The sequence below is a fragment of the Argopecten irradians genome, chromosome 8, assembly GCF_041381155.1.
Source record: "Argopecten irradians isolate NY chromosome 8, Ai_NY, whole genome shotgun sequence".
NCBI lineage: Eukaryota > Metazoa > Mollusca > Bivalvia > Pectinida > Pectinidae > Argopecten > Argopecten irradians.
Genome location: NC_091141.1, coordinates 29,339,922 through 29,366,930, shown reverse-complemented (window position 1 = coordinate 29,366,930; position 27,009 = coordinate 29,339,922). Strand labels below are relative to the sequence as shown.

At 32.5% G+C, this 27,009-nt stretch overlaps 2 protein-coding genes across 3 annotated transcripts in view; one reads left to right on the top strand and one right to left on the bottom strand.

Annotated features, from left to right (window-relative positions):
• Nucleotides 1-27,009, top strand: part of LOC138329825 (tropomyosin-like) — a 1,360,115-nt gene that overhangs the window by 921,839 nt on the left and 411,267 nt on the right. The gene's annotated exons all lie outside the window — the stretch shown is intronic.
• On the bottom strand, nt 18,809-22,792 carry LOC138330083 (uncharacterized). 2 transcript variants are annotated; one of them, XM_069277456.1, is made up of 2 exons: nt 21,829-22,792; nt 18,809-20,539 (listed from the first exon to the last, which is right to left on the bottom strand). In XM_069277456.1, exon 2 carries the CDS (start codon nt 20,297-20,299, stop codon nt 19,331-19,333), a length of 969 nt encoding a protein of 322 aa, XP_069133557.1. In that variant the 5' UTR covers nt 20,300-20,539; nt 21,829-22,792; the 3' UTR covers nt 18,809-19,330. The 2 variants fall into 2 exon arrangements, with proteins under 2 accessions (XP_069133557.1, XP_069133558.1); XM_069277457.1 differs by having other exon boundaries at nt 22,474-22,792.

The window sequence follows — 27,009 nt, the reverse complement described above, 5'->3', positions numbered from 1 at the left end:
TATTAAAGCAAACAAATTAGTGGAATATTCCACAAGTCCTATTACTATATTCTTTGCATAAAACTCCAACAATATCTAATATAACATTGGATATTCACACAAAAATATTTGTTCCTGATAAAATAAACCAATAAATCAATCCTTGAATGTGACTATCAGAATCACATTGGCACTCTTCATCATCGATTGATATTGGATTGTATGTATAGCACACCGTTAAGGTAGATGTAAAATGAATGAGTTAATGACACTATTATACTGTGTGGATGTTTTTGTTATCAGACTGAAACATTTTCTTTCTTTTTTTATTAACATTGCAATGGCTCATATGCTATCAAACCTGGTTTCTATCGTTGAAGCTGTAGCTGTCCTACTGATTAGGTACACTATTTAGGCATCCCCGGATATCTAATAATTAATACACATTCTATATTTACTAAATATTGCATAACACCAATTATTAATTATACATAGTGTATCTTACCTATCATGCTTCATCACCGATTGATATTGAATCATATGTATAGCCAACCGTTAAAGTAGATATCAAATCAATCATCTGAACGATTTAATGACACTATTATACTGTGGTTGTTTTTGTTATCAGGCTATTGTATTGTAACGATATCCAGCTTACAGTTTGTTTCAAATGAATGAATTAATTTAAAGTTAAAGTAATTATATCTACTTAATATAATAGTACATAAGAAACAAATAGTTTGTATAGGTGATACGCTTATATATACAGATTTACTCCTCCTAACTCGAACTGGCATTATTTTTTATAAATTGCATGGACCCGACCGTTGGTCCCGTTGTGTTCCATGTACCAAAACATTGGATAGCTCGAACCGCTAGTCGTCAAATACCCCTCATTATATTAACAGAAATATATCCCTTTCTATCAAATACACATTAATTATACCAGGCATCTCGATACACAATTGTCGATATGTCATTGATCTACTTGGTTTATCATAATTTGAGTATTTTGCTGAATGACCTGCCTTGGATGGATACCCATTATTCCTCGAACGGATTATTAACTGGTTTCCTTACAGTTCGACTTAAGGATGTGTCACTGTATTATGTTCGAGTTGAATGCAGACAAATTTATCATTTTTATTAATATATACCACATCGTACAAATACATTACATGCCGGTGACTATATATAACCTTCTTAATCGTTTGAATTATTCGAAAAAAGTACCTTGTCATTGATTTAATATCGTAAAGACAGAAGTCATTTTACCAACTCTTTTACCTTAACCTTCCAAGCAAATGGCCATTTTTGTAATACGCTTTGAGACGTAATTCAATTTCCAGTAAACAATTATACTCAAGTCGCTATTAGTTTACACGCTATGTATATTACGTTTCATTAAATGTAACTAGATATATGAACCTTTTTTATTTCAAATACAATTTAAAAATCATTAATACATAATGAGAGAGTTTACAACATATACCTGCGATATCTCAATAAGTTGGGGTCAAAACGCATCAAGTCTGCATCGCAGGAAAGGTATGACATGGCTGCCACATATGAAAACAGTGTAATACATGTCTAAGAAGTAAATAGTTATTATTATTGCATTGGCGTTCTAATCTATTATATTTATTCACCTCAAATAGCGAACGTTTTATTGTGAACTTATGCAAACCTTATATTTTAAAAGACTCAGTATTGATATAAATTTAGAAAGATTAATAGATTAAACATCATAAGAAAACACTTTCTTACATGTTTTCCTGGTATTCATCAAGAAACCAGGACTAATCTCTGTATACATCACGAAAGGGTGGTATTTTTTTTCAAATATATTAGTCTTATGCATGTTTCATCGACAAGACACATAATTAGTACAGTTTTAGACTGATTAATACAATAAACGAAAAATTATAATGCAATCAATAAAATAATCCTGTAATTCCACAAAAAAAAATCATAGAAAAAGAATAACAGAAAAAAGCTAACCAACCAAACAAAACAAAGTTAGCTGATAGAGTAGATAATGCCATGAATCCGTAACCCTCCCCCACTCTTAATAATCCACATGTGTTTAATGATACGTTTAACGGCAACTTTGATGGTTAAACAATACGTACATAACAGAAGAAATAATAATGGATAATATACTGTATCGGTAAGCTAAATATTGCCAAAATGGCACAACAATTACATTTTAGAAAAGTAAATGAAAACGGAATTATTAAAAATGGATGATTGATATCTGTCAAAATCATTTCTCGAAGGCCATTAATACACACCGCAGCCCAAAATATGTTAAGGTACTAGAAAAAGAGATGCCTTTGATAATAAATTGAAAGTCAATATAATGAAAACTAAACAGTTAAAAGGATCAATAAAAACTGATTAATTTAAAATACGTAATTATTTTTGTCGATACAATTACACGATGACCATTAAATACACACCACGGCTCTATTTATATGGATAACGGTTCCCCCATTATAGCACATATAATCTAAAGTTGCATGTATCCGCACCAGTTATCGTGAATAGTCTTCTGGAAATCGTATAATGATGCAGTCATATTTCCGGATGATATCATACCTTCGTGCACGAAGATAATTATTTGAACATACATTTCAATTTAAATTACCATTGATTCATGTCAAAATAGTTTTATATTGTGATATATATTATAAGATAACTAAACAATCAGGTATGTATTATAGTATTCCCTGGATTTATATTTCATTCCCACACTGTTTCATCTCGTTAACGTCTTATACCTCCCTTAAGTGTTTTGTATATTTCGTTTTCGTGTTTCATTCGAAATAACTACGTGGTTTATGTCATACTGCTCGGACATTCCATAAACGGAAATCTAAGAATTATTTCCAGAACACGTATACAATATAAAACAAAATATCAACATAATATGCTGAGATTATAAGTCATTTGTTATAATTGACAAAAGACACACCTGCGTATTGCAACATTATAAAATGGACACTATTACAACTGGTGGTATCTTAGTGAATCCTCTCCAAATTTTAGTTGATACATGTAGACGATTACGTAGGATCCCTCAAACATTCGATTGAATCGTGTTTAATTTATCTGATTATCGAATCCTACTTAGAAAAGTCACATTGGTTGTAAAGTGTGTTGTGTTGTTGTAAATGTAATGTATTACTATTGACTACAATTTGTTTTCACCTATAAACATCGTATAACTCGTCACCAATGTTTCATACATTCCATTTAATGTTGTATTCGCGACAGTATGCACTATCAAAGAGAAGTTTCGAATATTTTGAAAGCGAAAACCAAGGAGATATTTTAGATCAATATGTTTTTTTCTTCTTTTCTCTTCAATCAGATAGAAGAATATTCCAAACTATTGTGAGCAAATTGCTTATTATTCTCATTTAAAAAAAAAAACTTATTCTTGTTGTCTCAATATTTAAATACCAGTCCGTTTGTATGAGTTATTTTATTTGCTTCGAAAAGATACACGGAGCTTGCTATTATATTAATCTGACCAAGTTCAAATATCTTCAATAGTTTTCAAGTTTGTCGAAGCTAAACCTACCCACTGTATGGTAACGGGATCCGGCCCTAGTTGTTTGATATCTACTTCTGGAAAAATCGTTCCCAACAAATGAGAGGGGTACCTGCTAAATCGCTTCAAAAACTCGATATTATTTCATTTGTTTATCGAAACCAATAACAAAATAGAAAGGTGAAAGCGTAAAGTTCTAATATGCCCCACAATTGTATGTGAAAATGAGAATAAGTTCCCCTTTAGTTGTATTCAAACATTAACCTGGATTGTATTTTCGTACAGAACTGAGACAAATGCGTGAAAATATGACAATATCTCATGATATCGGATGCATTTCGTTAAGGTGAGATCTTGAATGAAGAATTAAAATAAAACAAAAACGATCTACCACTATCATAAATGCATCTTTTGTGCCATAATCGATGATGTTTAGTGAGCATGTTATGATTATAGTGTACGTGTTTGGTACGCACAAAATTCTGGTTTGGTATAGTCATTAGTGTACGGTTTCGCATAACAACTTGGTTAAATTTTAATCACAAACAGGGAGCCGCAAAGCGTGGCATAATCCCCCGCGCTCCACAGTTGATATACGTGAAAACCCAAATATCAAGCTCAAAGTAAGAGTCATTAATGTACATGTATAACTTTAAGTTCGGCACATTCTTTATAGGGATACTTACAATACGCGGTATACGTATACGTATACGGATACGGGGACGTATTTGACTTTACTTTCTATATTTCGAAATTAAATCCACTACAAGATATCAACTCGGGTCAAGAACGCGGCATTTGTTCATGCGTGAATGCGTAAATAAAAGTGCATGTGTGGAAAAAGTATCAAATATTTTAACACGTGATTTTTGATCGATCAACAGGCCCTTGGCTCTATAGTTATACGGAGATCTTTATATATTTGTGACACTGTGTCGAAAATCAGCCTCGGAAGATGTAGGAAGTAAGGGATTTTATTGAATGTATGGTAAACATAACGAAAATGATCGATCCCAGTCAAATACGTCTTCGTATCAGTATGCGTATACGTACACCGCTTATTGTAAGTATCCCTAATAATTGGTTTTAAAGTCTTTTTTATTCCTTTTGGAAGTAGAAGTGTATTTCAATGAACCTATTCTATGTCCACAAAGAGTTTTAAATCATAAAAGTATAATAAAACTCTGGAATAGTTGATATTTTTTGCTGTTATAATAGGTATAAAAGATAGGAAACACTCAGAACTGTTTTAACAAGTAGCTTGACGTGAGGTTGGGAGTAAGCATGTCTGAAATATCCATAAAAGGAATATAAATATGCAACATATTATAAAAAATCTTATGATTTTTTTTTGTTCCAGCTTTTTATAAAGTCATTATGACTAAACAATAAATAAAAGGCAATTATAGAAGAAAACATGGGTAATAATCATTGAAGTAAATGTTGTCAAAAACGGCACAACAGTTACAATTAAAAGGACCAATAAAAGCTGATTAATTTAAATACGTAATTGAAATCCGTTGCGAATTGCGTGCATGTGAGTTGTTCAAACTACATAATTTCATCACGTACAATTTAGAGCTATCTATTTATGTCACTATCAATAATACACAATAAACTCTTTGATATATATATATATATATATAAATAGATAAAGACTTATTTTATGAAATAAACTTGGACGTTACATAGTTTGAAAAAAAATCGAATACACTGTTTAAACCATCTTGATTTGTTTTTCCAAAGTGTTTTTTTTTTTTTTTTTTTTTTTTTCAAATATTGTTTTCTTTTTTAAACTGCCTCGGGTTCCTTCAATATTTATTCTGTGATTTTATTCGAAATTATATAAGCAGATTTAAAAACAAATTATGATGTCTATAATAGTAAGTGGTGTTGTTTAATGTACGGGTATTATCTGTCTGTTAATCTTTATTGTCCGTTATCTAATCCTTACTTTTCTTCTCTTTCAGTATGTGAGTATCCTACTACAGTTACGCGGTGATGTATTGTCTTGTTTTATTGTTGACCTTTTGTGTTATATTTGCTTTCCTCATAATAGCATTAATCCAATACTGTTTCATTTATCACTTATTTACTAGATTGCTGTATAAACATATTCTAACGTATACAAATAACATGATGGCATTAATAATATATACCACATACATTATAATATAATATATATTATATAATTATAATATATGCCGTCATATGGTATTTGAGGTGATACTGCTTATAGCATGAACTTTTGGCATATTCAAAATGTTCCATTAATTTGGATATAATTGCATCGTAATAACTCTTTCACAGTTTTGATATTAGTTTGTCCTATTATTTCAAATGTCTCACAAAGGAAAACATTTTATTGGGAATGGTCTTAATCATGTTTCAGTTTACATGTGTATGAAAACATTGCGTATAATCATGGCATTACACCACCGTTAACATACCTCCAAGTTTAAAACTTAAGGAACGTACTTTTGTGTGTAAACGATTTATGTTCAATAACAACATAGGTATGAAAGACATATTTGATACTATCCCTTGATCACTCAGTTAGCTGTCATGAAATCTATGATTTAAATAAAGTCTTTCGAATTTGGTTTAGTAGGTTTGGTTTGAAGGTTTTGTCCTTCCTTTGGGAGGTGGAAGTGCAATTCTTCATTCACAAATAGTTTTAAATCTGAAAAAAAGTATAACAAACTGCTGGAAGGTTTTTATTTTTATTTTTTTGCTATTAGTTTTACTCGACAGTACTCTGTAATCTCTGTTGAGATCAGAACTCGATGATCATTAATACACACAAAAGCCCAATGCAAAATAGGGTATTCGAAATATAAGTGTACTTATTATTTAATTGAAACTCAATATATGAAAACTAACATACAAGATATTTACGTGATATTCTTAGCACAAAAATAGGAGACATTTATATATATATGGATACGTACACTATTCTGATCACTGTCATAATATTGAAAACGATGGTAGTTAGAAATACCTGATACAAAATGGGAAATATGCAACATACACGGAATATTAAATGTATATCAACAAATTTAGGTCAAAAATATATAGAAAACTTGATATCAACATTTCTTATCTGGAGACAAATACAAAAAAATTAATCAGTGCTATACTTATATACATATGTAATATATTTAGATTTGAATTAAGAATACGTCTTCCATACACCACCACAGTTTGCCAACAATTTAAGAATAACAACACTTAAAATGCATCCGTTTTAATTTTAGTACTATAATAAGAGATTAGAATGATTATCGGCAGTACTGCCATACACATTTATTGCCTAAATGATTATTTGTGAGTATCAGAGTGATTTAGATCAATTTATGGAAAACATTTAATGTTAATGTTTTGGATCTGGATAATTCAATAATCTAAAGCATACAATAAAACATTCAAACATGTGCAGTTATATTTACCTCCTCCTAGTTTTGTTAAAAACAATCTAAAGTCTTCGTTTTCTGTAATCTTCAGATATCGGACATGTTAATTGTGCTATAAACACACAGTAAACATATGGACATAGTTTAATGGTGATAGACACAGGTTCCTTATCGTGTTGACACTTTCCCTTAGTTCTTTCATTTTCCCTAACGCTGTGCCGATGTTGACAAGATACAGTAAAACATTATACTAGCCATGATGGATGTAAATATTTTATATATTTTTTTTTAATTTTCAAACAGTTTACATAACACACATAAATAGACACCAAACAAAGACATTCATACGCACTCACCCACAACACTCAGACGTTAACCTTTACGTTTTGTTAAGTCATACCTACATCTAAAAGCACGCATCTATATAATATGACAAATCATAGTATTACGCTGCATGACAAATAACATGACAAATTATACATATATGTACATGAATGCAAAATACGTGCATGCCTGTATACATCCATAGATGCATTCATACAAGCACACATACATACAAACATGCATATTATAGCCAGTGATCGGCTGGTGTAGTGGTAAAGCCGCTGGCCTTTCACCTAGCCGGCCGAGGTTCGATCCCCGACCTGAACGTGAAAAGTTAAGTGATACCTGCCCGATCACGAGGGTTTTATAGTATAGCATACATATGTATAACAAACATCGATATATAAATGCATCAATCTAGACAGTAAAATTACAGATAACAGACAAGAAGAAAAAAACAAAAAAAAAAAAAAAAAAAAACACGAGGGGATGTACTGTTTCCTAACTACACCTATTATATTGTATTTTACAAATAATTGTAATGTTATCAAAAATGCGCTAATGAGAAATAATTGGTCTAGTCAGCGATACAAACTACAACAGTGAGTGATATGATGTAGAATTACAAAAGGGAATATGAAAGTATGTTACTTGTGTAGAGTAACAAAATCTAAATAAATGAAGTGAAAACTAGGATAAATTTACCTACCCCCAACCTATGTTTTTATTCATTAATTAGCATACATTCTACTGGCTTGCCCGTGGTATATATTAACCATTCCGAAGTATTTTATAACGATAAATACTTTTTTTAATGGTGTAATGATAAGTTTCGTTGTGAATACTAAAAACATTCGTTCTTACATTTTGCATAATTGCTAAAAACAATCAATCATTTTGGCATTCCTACTCATACAACGTACTTGTTAACATGTAAACACTAGGGCAATGCTTCACATCGATGATTCCGAAAGCAAAATATTCAGTGTAAACTTATTTTATTTAAGCTTGATTACACCTGTTCGTCTTAAACACTTGGAGGTAACCATCTCATTCCACCACTGTCATTATGGCCCCAATACTTTAGTATTTTGGTATTTTTAATAGGTTGATGTCTGCAAATTATCTCAATTGTCACAAAGAAGTATATCCCTCTGTGACCGTATAAACAATAGACCGTCATCTGTCAGGACAATTTGTTCTTAGTTGTTAACATTAAGCATTAATTTCGTAATTTCACTACGTCATCTGTCTGCCAGAATTATTTTTTATTTTTTTTTTTGGTGATTTTTATTTATTAAGGTGAAAATTTATTATCCCCAGCGCATAATTCATTAACAAATATTATTAATTCATCTACATCTTGGAACTCACTGTCAGTGTTTCATTCATATCGTTTTGATGTTTTATTCGAGGCAACAGAAATAACAAATTATATCCCTCTGTCTCCAGTGTAAATAACACTCTGTCTACAATGTCATGGTATCTCTGTATTATGGGAACCCCTGTCTAATGTAGCTCATGCATTTCAGCTTAATTGATAATATCAGAACATTTCACCGCCACAACCCGGTGTTACACAAAGACGTGAAATTTGGTATATTCTTATTATAGACAATATTAATTATTCCTTGTCAACATCTTAAACGGTCCTAATGTAAAGCTGTCATATGAACGTATGATTTTGGCTTTTAGTATATTATGCTACACATATTATCCAGACATAATAAAACGATGATACAAATATATCCAGGACAAAAATCTTCGTCAACTGCAAATGATCTATCATTATAAACCTTTCTTCATCGCATAGTCGCTTACCAGAACAATGTAATTTTGACTTCAAGTCATTTTTTTAAATGTGAATATTTTATTTGAACTCTAAAATAAATGGACATACTGATTTCCTCCCATCAGGTTCAAAGAAGCCAAAGCTGATATAATATAAAAAAATAATTTCCTTGAAAGTGCTAATGATCTACTTTTATGAAGCTTTTCCTTAAACATATTACATTCATACACTTTTATTCAATTATGCTACAAATCCTAACACTGACTAATTGGTCTCTGTGTATTTCATGTATTAAAACCTCGGATAGCTCGAACCGCTAGTCGTCAAATACCCTTCTTTCTATTAACAGAAATTAACCCCCTTTCTATCAAAGACAGTAATTAAATCAGGCATCTCGATTTGTCGAACAGAAGCGTGGCCTTTCATATTGATTTTTAAAGATGCTCCACCGCCGACAAATGGTATTTTTTCACTATCAAAAACAGGAGCAGACGATTTGGTATTTTTCTTCAGTTTCAAAAGTTACTTACTTTGCACCGTTACCACCATTGAAAAGTTTGAGGTTCTTATTTTACTTTAAGTTAAAAATATGAAAAATAATTAATTGCATCCCGAAAAAAATCCGTCGCACTATATCCTATATGAAATGAGGTACTCATTGCACATGCACCAAAGGCAACATGAGTTATTTCATATTATTTTTTGTGTAAATTAGACATATATATACACGATTGAAGACCAATTATTGTTTAAACAATGAATATAATGTATGCTCTGTCGGCGGTGGAGCATCTTTAACATCATTGTTATGTACATTTTATCCATTTGTATACACTAGTTGTATTACAACAATAAATTGTTTTTAGAAACAATCAAAATATTGTTAAACACAAAACCCAAGTCATTGACATATATTTTTTATCATAATTTGAATATTTGAGTAAATGACATACCACGGATGATTCGAATACTCCTTGTTCCTCGAATTATTAACCGAGTTCTTTGCAGTTCGACTTACGGATATGTGACTGTATTATGTTCGAGTTGAACGCAGAAAAATGATTAATTTATGTAGATGTATACCACCTGATACAAATACATTACATGACGCTAACTATATACCCATTCTAAATCGTTTACAATATTACAAACAAACGCAACTATTAATACAGTTTTAAGATTAATCATTAGAGTAAACAGAAATCCGAATCCAATACATTAAAAAAAAACAATTACATATCAGGTGTGTTCCCTACAGAATAATATCAAATCATCGCTGTACATGTTTTTTAGCAAGATTTGTGAATTAATCATGAATTATCAACACCAGTCCGATAGGACTTAGCCACGTAGCTAAAACATTATATATCAAATACATAATATAAACTAATACATTGGTATATATATTGGTTTTGTTCTGTAAACATAATTGTAAAAATGTTAAAAAAACGACAAATAATGCATATTAAATCGCATAGTGAATATCATATTCAATATTCCAAGAACTTACACATTCATTCACAATGAAGAGATTTAATAAAGAAATCGATTAAATATCACATATTCCGCTTATAGATTAAAACATACTACTGCTATTATGAATCATTGGATGTTTCTAATATTAAAAAAAATAGCACGTAAATCATAAGTAAAATTACACAAACTCCAAAAATATAATAAATAGTGTGAATGTAGACACACATAATTCTGAAATAGTAACCTTTATACATTAATTCTAAATAGTCAATCTCAGTCAAATATTCCATTTGCAATTTTTATAACATATATTTATATGTCTGTAACTTGGATATCATCTGTGCACCTATACCTGTGTTGATATGATAGGAAGGTATCGACTTTAAGTTGTTGGAATTGAATATAGTTATAAAATATCTGACTAATTAAGTTTCATAATACCTGATCTGAAAATAAGTAATAATATTAGGATTTCATTACATTACTGAATTCATGTTTTCTAGTTTTAATACTAACAACGTACTTATGGTTTGATAAAATATCAAACAGCGCACACTGTTATTATCATACGTTACATCTTTTGAAAACTAATTGATAAACTGTTCTCTGCCATCGGATCTTTCTTTTCTTAATTTTAAAGCTCTCCAGTAATTATGTAGATGACAATCTGAGTAATGATATTAATTGATTAAGTGTGTCCTGTTTCCGTAAGCAGTAACGTATTCTCCTGAACCCATTCGCTATTCGTAATAGTATTGTAACTTGCTACGTTTTAATGGTCTTTTGTTTTTCTGCTTTATCGGAAGATACTATGGAATACAATTCAGAGTATTCCAACATTTTAAAAGTCGAATACCCTATATCTAAACAATGTTTAAAAAGTTTGTCTTTTTATATTAGAAAACATATTGTGTTGTCATATTAAATACTGTCGGAAATTATACAAAGTTTACCAAAACAGGACTTTATACACATACATATACTATAACGTCAGCCGAATCGGGATACAAATAGTTGTGTAACATATCAAAATGTCAACTGACAAACCTTTTGATCTCTAAATGATACCAAACAATGAGTTGTTAAGTTAGACAATTACATAAATGGATTCTCTCATTTTTGTTTCAATTATGTTACGGACATTAACAGTAGAATCACATCACACAGACGTTCGACCAGGATTATAAACATATATACCGTAAAACAAGCCATCGTCTATTAGATATGGTCAATGGTTTTCAACAGAAATAGTATCATGATTCGGTGGCTATCATGAGTTTTGTATACGTTTAATAACACGCTGTAGATGATTCAGCCCGGTTGCATCAAACACATATATCCGTAAACTATATACTTCACATTTATGATGTTAAAAACCTTTGCACTAAAAAAAAAACGTTTTAATAAATATTTTGATGTATACGTTGAACTGTGAACGGTACTGTTTAATGTGTGGGTATTACCTGTTTATTTACCTTTATTATCTGTTATCTAATCATGTACACGGTGATGTATCCTGGCCAGTTTTTGCCTCTGTCCTCTCAGTGTTGTATTTGCCTCCATAAAATCTCTAAAATAATGCATCACCTTTAAATATCGGGTTATATACCCATTAAAACTGAGAAAACCTCAAAAAGAAGTATTAGTGGTTTATCAACCTGATATATTATATAACTATGGCACAACTATATATTATTTTGTCTATTAATGAATTATCTCCCTTATACAGTTATTAAAAAATATATCAATATGGAATTTATCTTTAGACTATCTATAGGATTATAATAGATGGTAAATAAATAATATTCTTTTAATACTTACCTTATTTGTTCAATTAATATTTTGCTTAACCAACTGAATGCATGTACATAATTTAATTTGTATAATCGCTAGCTAGTAGAGGGCTCATATATGCCTAGCCTGTTGCCCATTCTTATTTCTTCAACAAGATTGGTTGAATTGAAAGTATCGGATTCAATGTAGCATTTACCCGTTTAGTTAGAAATAATCATATACCACTGGTATCATGTCTTCGCGTTCGAAGTAACAAATGTGCTTTGTCTGCAAAATATAACTGTAGAATGACAACTTAATTGCTAAACAAACATATGGTAAGAATAAATATATCCCTTTGTTACTGCTATAGGAATACGCCACCCAATGTTAATGTAACTCTATTCTTACTCTTTAAATGGATAATAAGTGAAAGTTAAAAAGCTTTCATTAGAGATTAAAAAAAACTTAAGTAACATGTTTAAAAGATAATGTTGACAATTCTTGAGACATCAGCAATGCGGGTAGTAGCCATTTTGTTTGTTCCGCTTGACAACCAATTTAGGACCGACCGCTATATAAACCACGTGAATCAAAATATGTGAAACGTACTCAGAACGACGAAATTTCGTCAAACAAGCCCGTAAGATTCCTGAAAAACAAATTTAATCATGTGTGTCAATTCATTCTAAGCGTAACATACTTCAATCAAATGACAGCTTGTATTGTATAAGTAAATATCGTTAGCTGAATTCCAAAATATTTAGAAATGATATAATCTTAAAGTGGTCTGTCATGTCGACAGGGATATCTCACCCCGAGGCTTGCCGATAATTGGCGGCCAAAATCATTCACGAGGGTTCAAATACTTGAAACTTGACAGATCTATGTTTGAGTATTTATCTCTCATATTGTAAAAAAACTAACTTATTTAGAATTATTTAATAGTGTCGACATTAAATTGTTAAGCGTTGTTAAATTGTTAAGAAATTTGATAAATTTCTCGACAATACTCTCCGCATGTATCGATGACGTCATTGTCAAGCGCGCGTGAGCTGTCTTTTCACTACCTCAGTTAAACACAGTTTTCTGTTCCCTTGCAAGCGCGGGGTTTCCCTGTCAAGTATTGGAGGTTATATCAAAGGATAACGTTAAGTAGTGAATCACTATGCGGAATGGACCGTTTTTAAATGCGAATATCTGATTTTCAATTAACGAGTTCAATAATTTAACAGAGCAGTCATCTTCATGTGGATATTATATGTCATTCCATATCGATTTAATTGTTTCATATTACATATTCAAGGGTATATGATTCTTATTTCAACTGAAGTAAATGGATATGAACGCATAACTTAGGTGTTTATATATGACAGACTAAATTCCAGTCGGATGTTACCCTTCTGACTACCATGACAATCATGCAATGTATCATATCAATTTGCACGTCATAATTATATATAATATGGTATTATGTTACCTCTATGATATGTATAACAAAGTCTAACACTATGCCTGGACAGGAGAGTTATGTTACAATATAACCTATCCAACACATACATCAGTCATATGTACCGAAAAAAATGCTGTAACATATATCTTTTTTTTTTTTTGAAAAAAATGACGTTTAAAATTGTGCAATAACCGCCACCTATTTCAGTGACAGATACTAAATTGCTAAATTACCATCAGTTCATCTAACATTACGTGTTGTAACATTGGTAAGTAGGCATAGAAGTGTAAACCTTAAGTAGACAACCATTAAATGATTATGTATTATTGACATTTACACATGTGGTTTTCAGTTTTGTAATTATACACCTTTTCTTGCAATTTATAATGTAATGTATGCGCAGGTAAAACAACAAATCCACTTTGATGTAATGTATTTTTACATCCATTGGCGAATTGTAATCATATGTAGAAATGGTTACAATAAATATTTGTAAAGGTACACATATACTATTTTGTACATATTTTCCGTATTATTTTACGTTTCCTAGAAACTCGGATTTCCCCTGAATCAGTTTAGTATGGTGAAAATGCCTAATGTCGAATTTCCTATATTATGAAGATTTATCATGTGTTTTTCGAAATGACATGACATGTTTGCTACACCAAGTTTACGTCATCGATGTCATTTTATGATGATTTTCCATTGTTGGATGTACCTAATAACACCATAGACACCATTACTATACCACATGTTATGTTAACCTGCAATATGCCGTTACCAAGGATAACTCGTATGTAGCGAGAGTGTTATGGTCCCCTTCACAAACCACCTAGAGATAGACAAAGGAATGAAATAACGTCTTTGATATCACGCGTTCAAGTACTTGGACCGTACTACTTAATAATAGAGTTATTGCAACTCTATTTGTTTGAATTTTTGACTGAATGTCTCTGTATATTGTAAAATCAATTCATATCCAGAACTAAATTTAACACCGCGTTAACACTATCTAACTTTTGTGTGATAATGCTAATGATGTTACTGAATTAAACCAACACAACAAAATACAATTGTTGATTGAAATATTTATCAACGGTTTGTAACTACAACAAAAATAACCATTTTATATGTTCACATTATCACACAATCCATTTATCTTTCTTTATCTTTAACTTAGGAGTGGCGGTGCCCGAAATGTTGGGTAAGTATATTTTGTAGTTATGGCTAGTTTAGCATTTAGGACTAAGTGTATAAGGTCATGTATATAATATTAATGATCAGGAATGCTACCGTTTAATACATTTTCGTTTCTTTCAAAAACCGTTTCAATATTATAATGTTACCTGTTGAAATGACATTAACTCACTGTATAAATTGGTATTTGATCATAATGTGAAACACACACGCGACTTTTGAAATATTGTCTTGTTAGATATCTACCTTATTGAGACTAGCCATCACTTTTTTATAATATCGTACAGTACTCACAGATGATTTGGTTTAAATACGTGACAAACATCCACTCGACTTTTAAAATATTGTCTATTTATATACCTTGCTAGAATTGCAATACCGTAAAGTTATTATTGGAATAAAAGACAATTTAGTCAAAGTGCATGTCAATACTTGATACCGGTGTTCATGTACATATGTACCTGATGTTGGTTAATCATAGAACAATGTAGTTCGTTAATTTGTATCTATAGGAAGTGATGTATCTAGTGCTTGTCATAATTATAATGATTGCATTATCTTCTCATCCACAAACGTCGTTTCTCTCTTCGCATATAGTATGTTTTTAATTAAAATCAATTAGTAATTTTGTTATCATAATGTTATAGACAATGAACATAACGGCTGTCCTGATTCTTATTATGTTTCCTAATGTTATACAACTAATATATTTCCCGAATTAATCTACAAACAGGAATGATGTAATCCATCTGAATAACATAATTACTATGCATTTGCACACATCAATAAAAATGTGCACTTGGCAGAAACTAGTGTTTAAATGCGCTGACTGGCATGTACATGACATGTCGACGTGATATTTTAAACATTCGATTTAAAATAAATGAAGACAGTATGTCCAAAATAACGACACATTTCTGCCATTGTGGTATTGTATGTCGTGCTATGGTAACCCGGGGTTTACCGAGATACGTTTCGGGTCATAACAGGACCTGTTGAGGTATTTGCATTATTAAGTCGGGGTAGCGTTATTACACATATTTACGGTAAACTCATCTTCGGAAGTCAAGATATACTTTCGCAGCTGAATATCATGGATCTTGTCGTGATAAGCTTAGACGACTGGCAAAGATATGACATGACTTTATCACACTATGCAATACCTATCTAAGGTATATCGTTATTAGATAAACATCAAATCCTATGTACTGCAGTATGTAGTTTTGCAAAAAATGAAGACAATCAAGGGCAAAAAAGTACAAAACATATTTGAAACATATGGGTACGACTGCTTCAAAAATCGAAGCATATTTTGTAACTGAACTCGCTCGACGCTAATCAGTTTCGAACCAGACTTATCAATACAAAATCACAAATAGTTCTTTGTGGTGACGGCTTTTGGACAAAGGCATCAGAATAGCGAATTAGTAGTATTTCCTAATAAAGATTTGAACCTTTAAGTAGATGGAACGTTAAATTGATTTGTTGACATTTCAATATCCTTATTAGTATTAATGACAGGGGAGACGTTACTACTGTGTAAAATACCCAACAATTAAATCGCATTTAATTGTTTAATACCCAATGGTATTATAAATCCAATATGAATGTAATTTAGTTCATATTTTCATGTACATAATGATGTTGCTCGCAATGTTACGTGTTACAAATGGGACAAGATATAATTGAACGCTTACTTAGATAGAACGATGATAGGGATATTCATATGATATAATGACAACTTTTAATACCTTGACTTTAAAATGTATTACGTAATTGTATGACTGAACAATATTCAGCATTTGATATTACAATTTAAATGCATTTATGTTTTAGACATACCGCGGTATATGGTAGCATAACCATAAACTATCTTCAGATTAATAAATATAATTCATCTTTGCGTAATATTGTTTCCAAATTTCAATTGCAATATGATATTAGTCGTCTTCTGCTGTTCCGTGTAGTATATATTGACCTCATTTTTAGCTTATAAAAATAAACATATATTGTTTCTCGTAACATAGCATTAAATAATCGTGCGGGATATGAAATTTATTATTATCATGACTATGCAATCTAAATCTTAAAGATCACTTTATCTGTAAGACAATTCTTAACAGCATAAAATCATTAATAATAATTATGATAACATACAGTACCAAATAGGATCTTTGATGATCTATATTACAGTATTACCTGTGGAAATGACATTAACTCACTGTATAAAGTGGGATCTGATCATAATGTGGAACATCCACGCGACTTTTGAAATATTGTCTATTTATCTGCCTTATTGAGACTAACCATATTTTTTAGACATCGTATAATTAGCAGAGTACTCACAGATAATTTGGTTTAAGTACATGACAAACATCCACTCGACCTTTAAAATATTGTCTATTTCGAAACCTTGCTAGAACTAGAATACCGTATATGTATTATTGTAATAAAAATAATCTAGTTAAAGAACATGTGTTATATACATTTGTAGACAACAATGGTAATATCGACATATTGTCTACAGGCTATAACATGTGTCATGGATGTTATATAATAATAAAACAATAAAGTACGTTAACTTGTATTAAAAAAAACGATACATTTAGTGTTTTGGCATAATTTTAATGATAACATTATTTTCTCGTTCAATAAACGTCATTTGTCTATTCTCATATAGTGTATTTCGAATTTGAAATAAATTTTGTTATCATAATATCACAGGCAATGTACATTAAGTCTGTTTTTTATTTTATTTTCCAATGTTATACCACTGACAAATTCCTGCATTGATTTCCAAATAATAACGTGGTATATATTCATATGGATAACTACGTTTTTGATTAAATCATTCAAATGATGTACTTATGACATAAACTATTTTATAGAAATGCTCTGACTGACATGCATTTGGACGACATAATTTGTGAAAGCTTGTATATGTTCAGAGACTGAAGCTTGTTTTGTTGCTATATACGTTGACTAGCAATAATAAACAAAATTGGTATGTTGTTAAAAGGTCATTTATTAATGACATTAAACTCATACGAGTTTAATTGAAAAACATACTTCAATATTAGATAATGACAAACATTACATTTGTTTGACAAAATGAATTATTGTAGCAACAAAGATGGGGTACAAAATATGGCAAGTACAAGGCATAAAAATAATGTATACAATATGGCTCAAGTAAAAAAGATAAGGGGAGGGTAAGAAAGGGAGGGTTTATAAAAGACACCATGAGTCCGAAAAACCAGGGTTTATACTTAAAGTTAACACACAGAAGAACGTGGAGACGCTCTAGTCGAATATCTGATTATGGACAGTAGTGACGCGAGGCCAGAATCCCTACTGGGTGACGCGCATCGTAGATTGGTCCAAATATACCGTGGCCTAGTACGATTGGTCAATCAGGGTTATAGCACCAAACAGACATACTGACCCCACGCGCTGATCACGCGTGATGGTCAAAGGTCAGGCTGACCCCGCACACTGATAACACGTGATGCTCCAGAAAGGGACCTGAAAAGCATGCCCCATGGTACGTGTGTGGGCTATATTTAGCTACTTGCTGGTAAATAAAGAAATGACCAAGGGCTATAACTCCTATCTTTTACAAGAGCCAACAACGCTGTATAAATGGATACGGATATTATGAGAAAAATAATTAATTATCAAAACAACTTACACAAATGCATTTATTTTGGTGAAATAAACTATATTTGTGAAAGCTTGTATATGTTCAGAGACTGAAGCTTGATTTGTTGCTATATACGTTGACTAGCAATAATAAACAAAATTGGTATGTTGTTAAAAGGTCATTTATTAATGACATTAACCGGAAAGCATCTTCAATGTCAGCCTTAGCCATTAAACAGTTGGGCCCAAACTTTTGAACAAGAGCTATGGCATTTTCAATGGTCTCATATTGTACAGCCGAAATCTCCTTTGGGGTGAGGTCGTTGATTGATTGACCATTGGGATAGGAAAGATTATGGATAAGTCTAAATTTCCCAGTCTTCTTTTTTGGAACAAGACCCAATGGAGAAATAGAAAGATTCTTTAAGGGAGGGAATGTAAAAGGACCCGCAATCCTGTTCTTAGCTATTTCTTTATCGAGTTTTTCCTGAACAGCAGTAGGGTTATCCATAGCAGATTTATGGTTGGTTGGCTCGAAAAGAGGGGGGTCACCACTAATACCAAACTGGAAACCTTCGGAAAACCCTTTAATAAGGATAGACGTTTTCTCTTTAACATAGTTTTTCAAATGAAAAGCTAGTCTATGAGGATGAACGGGTGTTGGTAGGCTTGTCAGTGGCTGGGGGGCAGTTCTTGGCTGAGTGTTTTTTTCCACAGATGTATCATTCATGTTTATATTTACAAATGAGGGGCTGCTGACATTTGCCCTCGGAACAATATGACCAACAGAAACCTCTGGGCAACTTACTTCTGTGGTCGCCTTTCCGAAAGGGATTGTTGGAGAAGGGTTGACTGCTCTTAAAATTGGAATGTTTATTATCCTGGGCTTTAGAGCGGTTCTTATAATTAACATTGTTACTTTGATTGTTATTAGAGGCTCTCAGAGATGCGAGCCGCCACAGTTCATTATGAACTGTGTCCCACTGAATTGGTTGGATGCGTCTAAGTTTTCTGAAATTCTCGTCATAATATTGTGCGGCATAAAAACCATAAGTATCATTTAATAAACGAATTGTGTGACCATATTTGAGAAGCCCTTGGATATCCTGTGGAAATTTTGTTGTGTGGATTGACACGAAAATGTCATAGGCCTGACTCCATTGCCCTACATGATATATCTTTTTGTTTTTGGTATGAGCAGTCAAACCTAAACCACCATTCCCCCTCATTGTAATGTTAAAATGAGTATCATTCTCATCAATTGGAAAAATCAAAGATGAAAAATCAACAAATTCATTGTTGAAGATTTTAGACCTCATTTTGTCACTGACATTGAAGCCCAGAGGTAAGTTTTGATTTAACAATCTGTCATTGTCAGGTAAATTACCTAAGATAGCAGAGGTAGCACCTAAATGGTCCGACACTGTTACGTCAGCTGCAGTAGCGGTACTAGCAGCTGGATGCTCAAGGTTATGGGAAGGTCCCTGAATGCCCGAAATGTCATGATCCCGTATGTTAGCTGCACTGTCCGGCGTTACTGCATCAGATCTATCGATATCCCTGACAGCTGATGCCGAGTCTGACACCGACTGAACATTAGTTGAGGATGGCTCTCGATCTTTATCAGAACTGAGGGACTTTAATGTCTCTGCCACAACTGATGCCACTAGGCTGGATGTTTTTTTTTCCATCACCTGGCTGACAATATTCGCCACAAACTCATGATTTTGATACAAATTGCCACTGGATGTTGATGGCACATCAACTGGAGTAGTAGTATTGTTCGAATTTGTTTCAGTCGTCACAGAACGCGAAGTTGTAGTCTGCTTTTGCCTTTTTTAGGAGGCTCTGATGGTGTCCCCTGAGGTTGAGAGATGGATTTTTTCCTTATAGGCCTTGCCCCTTTACCTCGACCGGACATTTTGATTTTTCTGAAAGAAGAATGATCGAAACCAATAGAAAATTTATGCCATAAGGATAGCTATAATTAGATGCAGGAGAAAAAAAAAAAAAACTGCTGTATAAACAGACAAACCGAACAAAATTGACTGCATTAGAGGGCCCATCATACTCAATATCCAAAGATGTATTGAAAATATATAATAAAAAAAATACATCAATAATATCTGGATTCGAGGGTAGGTAATACTCAATACAACGATGCGATAGCAGACATCAGAGGGCCCATCATACTCATAATTTTGTGATTAGAAAATTACACTTTGAGCTTATACTCAATATTAGGTGATTTTCATGGAATTCACAAATTAGAGGGTGGGTCATACTCGATCTCCAAATTTAATTAAAAAATTATGAATAATATTACCTCTATTTCAATATCAGAGGGCCCATCATACTCGAACCAACATAGTACAAGGGGAATATGCAGCAAGATGAAATAATTCCACAAAAATGCACATCTGTTGATCGAGGGTGGGGATATATATAGAGTATATACAGGTAAAAACAAAACAAAAATTGAAATATGCCATAAAGTTTATAGATATCAGAGGGCCCATCATACTCTCAGTCCATGTGACAGGAAACAAATCAATGTACATCCTGTATTAAAAACATGAGTCGATGAGGATGGGTCATACTCGATATATTTTAACTATTGACATGCAAATAAATACACAGTATCACACGCAAAGAATGTATATGACCATCAAAGACCCGCAGAAAAAAGGTGGGTCATATTTGCCTGTGTTAATATGAAAGTAATTAATTAAAATAAAATCATAAGACCAAAGCTTAAAACAAAATTATCTTTTAGACGGTTAAACTAGATCTATAACCAACAATGTGTAATTGTATAATGATTATATCAATAGAAATTATGGGCCTATATTATGATGACAAAGAAAATTCTGTTGTTGTTATAAACTTTTTATAGAAATTTTCACTGGAGATCTTCACTCTACAGCAAATTATACAGGTAGGCCTATGTAAAATTAAAATTTGATGAACAAAACAAATACAAGATTCTGGGCCGTAGTAAGACGTTAATGACAACATAGCCGAAGCAAAAGAAAGGGGGGGGGGTGGATTGGGGTTACTGCAGATATCATGCTCAGCTCCTATCCAAATCAAATGTTGTCATGAAGATATAGGAGTTGTTTCCCTTGGCTTATAGCTGTCAAGTATGAGACAGACAGTCTATAGGTATAAAATTAAGCCGATAATATTAAAAAGAAATTGCAAATATAAATATGTATACCTGGATCAGATGCTTAATAAATTACATTCGTCGAGAATGGAAAACGATAGCCGCTCGCATGCTTTTACTGAACTTTTTCATGCCGACATTGTTGAGGTGAACCATGTCCCTTGCATATAGTGGGCGAGGATTCGCCCAAAAGCCACGATGATGCCAGAATGCAAGAGCATCATGCTCAATGGCCATGCATTCTAATGTTACATTCATTTTAACAACATCGTCATTGTAGCTGGAGCGAAGACGGTTGGAAAATCTTGGTAACAGTTGTCCGATCACAACACGGCGAACCGAAGGTGCGTTCGATACAAGCAGCGCGAAACTTATTATGTCCTGGGCGAGTTCGTTGACAGAGCAATCCCTAGTCAAATCGTTCCCGCCACACTGTAACACGACAATACGAGGTTGTATGTCTCTTAATAAAGTTAACTTATTTTGGAGCGATTTTGGTCCGGGACAATTCGTTCCCCCTCCTAATCCATAACAAACCACCTGAATTTCCGTTCCGTCCAAACCGAGATTAAAGAACTCGAAGTTATTATGAAAATCGGAAGTCATCTGATCCAGTCTACGAATATACGAATGGCCAAAGATAAGCACTGGCATAGCCATTGTTGAAATAAACAATCAGAAATGGTTAAATAATACCTGTTTTGATGCCCAAGGTATAAGGTTATGTTCACGTCTCCGCTTCAAAAATCTTTTATAAAAGACACCATGAGTCCGAAAAACCAGGGTTTATACTTAAAGTTAACACACAGAAGAACGTGGAGACGCTCTAGTCGAATATCTGATTATGGACAGTAGTGACGCGAGGCCAGAATCCCTACTGGGTGACGCGCATCGTAGATTGGTCCAAATATACCGTGGCCTAGTACGATTGGTCAATCAGGGTTATAGCACCAAACAGACATACTGACCCCACGCGCTGATCACGCGTGATGGTCAAAGGTCAGGCTGACCCCGCACACTGATAACACGTGATGCTCCAGAAAGGGACCTGAAAAGCATGCCCCATGGTACGTGTGTGGGCTATATTTAGCTACTTACTGGTAAATAAAGAAATAACCAAGGGCTATAACTCCTATCTTTTACAAGAGCCAACAACGCTGTATAAATGGATACGGATATTATGAGAAAAATAATTAATTATCAAAACAACTTACACAAATGTATTTATTTTGGTGAAATAAATTATTGTATAGCGAACATCGAATTAAAGATATTCCAAAACAAGACAGGATATCCAAACTAGCGACATATTTCTGACATCGTATTTTTATATGTCGTGTTATTGAATCGGGGTTTACCGAGATAAATATGTCGACATTTTGAGCCAAAAGACCTGTTGAGGTATTTGCATAAGTAAGTAGGGGTCGCCTTATTACACATCCTGGTGGCATACTCATCTTCGGAAGTCAAGATATATGTTTGCAGCTGAATAAAGTTGATCTGATCAGCAAAAATATGAGACGGCATACTTACCTCATGAATTACTTATCTATGTATCGTTATTAGTTCCTTATATTCTATGTATTGCAATATGTAATGATGAGTTGTTGTAAAACAATAACGACAAATCATGGACAAAAAGGACAATACTTATTTGAAACGTATGGGTACGACTACTTCCGAAATCGACGCATAATTATTAACTGGATAAGTTGACATTGCTACGGAAGATACCACCACTAGTCGCACGACGCTAATCAATTTCAAATCTGACTTATCACTACAGAATCACAAATAATTTCCGCGGTAACGACTTTTAATGAAAGACATTAAAACAGCGAAGAAAATAACTAACACTTTCCGATTAAAGGAATGTTTTAAATATTTAAGTAGATAGAACGTTAAATCGATATTTTGATATTGTAATATCCTAATTAGTATTAACGACAGGGAAAACTTAAGGTTTAGCCGGCTGGTTCAGGATTAATTTTTGTATTGATCGATGCCGTTTGCTAATGGATGGTGTTTATACACGTTTACATTGTATTTTATTGCAGAACGTGTATATAAACATGTGAATATAAGCGGAATATTACCCATTTGTAATACAAATGCAATATTAATGTAATTTGGGTGAAACATACGTTATCATATCTCCAGCTATAGTATTCCTTAACTAACTATTACTATAAGAAATAAGCAACGCTAACTTAAATATCATGATGGTAGGAAAATGTCACCATGATATTTCTATGGTATAATGACGACTTTCAATGCATTGAGTGAACAATGTTCAGCATTTGAGATTATAGATTAAATTCATTGATGTTTTAGACATATATGTGAGTAAAATCATAAGCTATCTTCAGATCAATATAGATACTTCATTTTTCCTTTAAATTGTTTCCAATTGAAATTAGGATTTGATATAATTTGACAAAGGCAAAGAATGGTGACTTGTTTTGTCGTTTTCTATCGCTTGCTCCGTTTTAGTATATATCGACCTCGTGTCTAGCTTACCTATCAACATAAACATATTGTGCTCCCTAAATAATGTATTTTTCTCATGATTTAGCATCAGATAATCGTTAGAGATATGGAAGTTATTTTCAAGACTATGTTATTTAAGTCTTTAAAGATGACTTTACATGTAAGCCGATTCAAAACAGCGTCGGATATTTATGGTAACATACAAGACCAAAACGGACCTTTAACGAACTTCATGGACAAATCTGCATTCGACAATATTAACAATATTTAGTATGATATTTTATCAATTTTGCATCAAAGAAAAACAATTCGTCGAGATGACTAATACCATCACGCTTCTTCTCTTTTAGAAATGGTTTGAAGAGTGACACGCTGAAAGAACGGTGATGTCCAACAAGATCACAGACAACACATACATCATCAATATTGACCACCTATATGGCATTGTGTGTAGAAGAAATACCATGTCTTAGTGGCGCTATGTGTTAACCCCACATTTACACTTTTTAATATCATCTTTTTTTCTTTGGTTTAGACAATGAATTGTCCATTATATTTACCTTTCGTGTTGTATCGATTATGCAAATTTGGCACGGCACACTGCAAAACTGTCTGTATATAATATATCATAGCTGTATATTAATGATACAAGTTTTGGCCTATTTCCTTGTAGATACGATGAGTTATCAACACAATAAAATTAAATCAACCTAGGCCGAAAGCATAAGGTAATATCACTTTCTTGGGTTAATAACTTACCGTATCCACCTGAAAACAGGTCGATATGTATTATATATGATTATTGTTTTGAGAGTGGTTGAATAGAAAAATTATACCGCTGGATCAATTTTCCGTCTGACAATATTGTATATGTTGCTCGTTCTGTTGATCATCGTTAATCGCACAAACCTTATAGTCTTCCACCATAAGCTGCAGACTACTGACGTCACAATAGGTTAATCTAGTGTCATGGATTTTTAAAAAAGCCTGTAACGCTATATGCTATAAATATCATGACATAACATCTAAAAGGATATTACCATCATTGTTTTTGACACAGGATGTTGGACTCGTGAGAGAGATCTCTGTGCTCAGTTCAGTAAAGTCGCGTTCTCTTTACCCATATTTCCGGAATACTGCATTTGATCAATATATCTGAGAAATTTAATAACCAATCAGAAACCAGCACGAACACCGATTATAAAATTAAATATAATATTTAATGTTTATGCGAGATTCATATTTCATGTTTGAGGTTTTTGTCAATTACTTTTAAAGTATATTGTGTCTGTAACATCATTGATGTCATTGTTTATATCTTTATATGTTTGTGATCAATTGTAAAACGCAATTACAATGTATTATTGATCCATGGTATACATTTTCATATGATTGTATTTGTATTTTCCCACACTGATCAAGCGTCTACTTGAGTTATGTTATTAGGCTGCTAAAAAGCAAAGTATGTGTAGTATAAAATTATTGAATTGACATAAACTGATTATTATACTGTTATACAATGGTAACTAGTTAATGACTGATAGTTTGTGAATTAACTGTACACATTAAAATACCTTAAGTTGATATGCATATGCAATTCTATTCATATATGTTGATCTGACGAGTTGGACCGCACTCGTGTGTTGGGCAGAGGGACATTCCACGAGAGTGCGTAACCCTGAATGATATTTTGAATTTCCTGCAATCCAGATCAACACATATGGACAATTTTGTCTGGCTAACTTTGAGTGTATGACTGTTTGATGATGACAAAACCACCATATAATAATAATCATAAATCAAACTGCCATCACGTGAAAGTTCATGTAGTGTGTAATATGCATTCAATTCTGATTATTTAAAGATCGATTTACCATTTAATTGAAAATTTGTCAAAGTGTTTATGAGAAACAAATACACACAAAACATTTTTCAACTAATACTTTCACATTCATAACAATATTTCCCAACATAGTCACTACGTCAGAGCACGTCATATATTCATTTAAAACATGTTGGAGGTCAATGTATCAATACAATGTGCCATATTGAATTTAACTGTGTTTCCTGAACGCAACTTGTCTAGTAAGAGAAGGAAGATATACAAGTATAAAAGATGCAATGAAAAGTAGTAAATGCTCAAGAAACATATCCAAGTATACGATGACAAGTGTATGTTGGTATTGTCGTTTTATTGAGTAGGCCTGGGATATTGCTATTGTTTAGTCCGACGCATGTGTAACATCAGTTTAAATTATTTGGATAGTACTGTTGTAGTTGATATAAGATGAGTAGATTCATTTCTAGTTATTTTCTGAAATCATATTGTCATTTGTACTGGAATGAGGGGCTAAATATTCGATCGCACGTGCGAGAACAATGTTTTCATTGATTGGTTAAACAAGATTTATCGGGAACTTATCTATTACGCAAAACTATTACACACATATGGGACCTACTTCTAAGACATAAGTATGACATTTAGAAATGAATTTCCATAAAATGTATGTATGTGTGTGTGTGTGTGTGTGTGTGTGTGTGTGTGTTAAAAGCGAATTCCCCTTTAGAAGTAGTTCCAGCTAGAAGGGTGATGCAAGACCTTTATCACATATGTGTGAACTCAACATTTTCAGAGGAAATAGGAAGAAATAGCAAGAACAAAATAATATTCCTGTACAATGACTGTTTTTGAGAACAAATATTACATTTTTTCACGTTAGTGTTAGATTGCACCTTTATCGT

Excerpts from the sequence above, each read along its gene's own strand:
- LOC138330083 (XM_069277456.1), bottom strand. The coding sequence starts at position 20,299 with ATGGAAAAAAAAACATCCAGCCTAGTGGCATCAGTTGTGGCAGAGACA.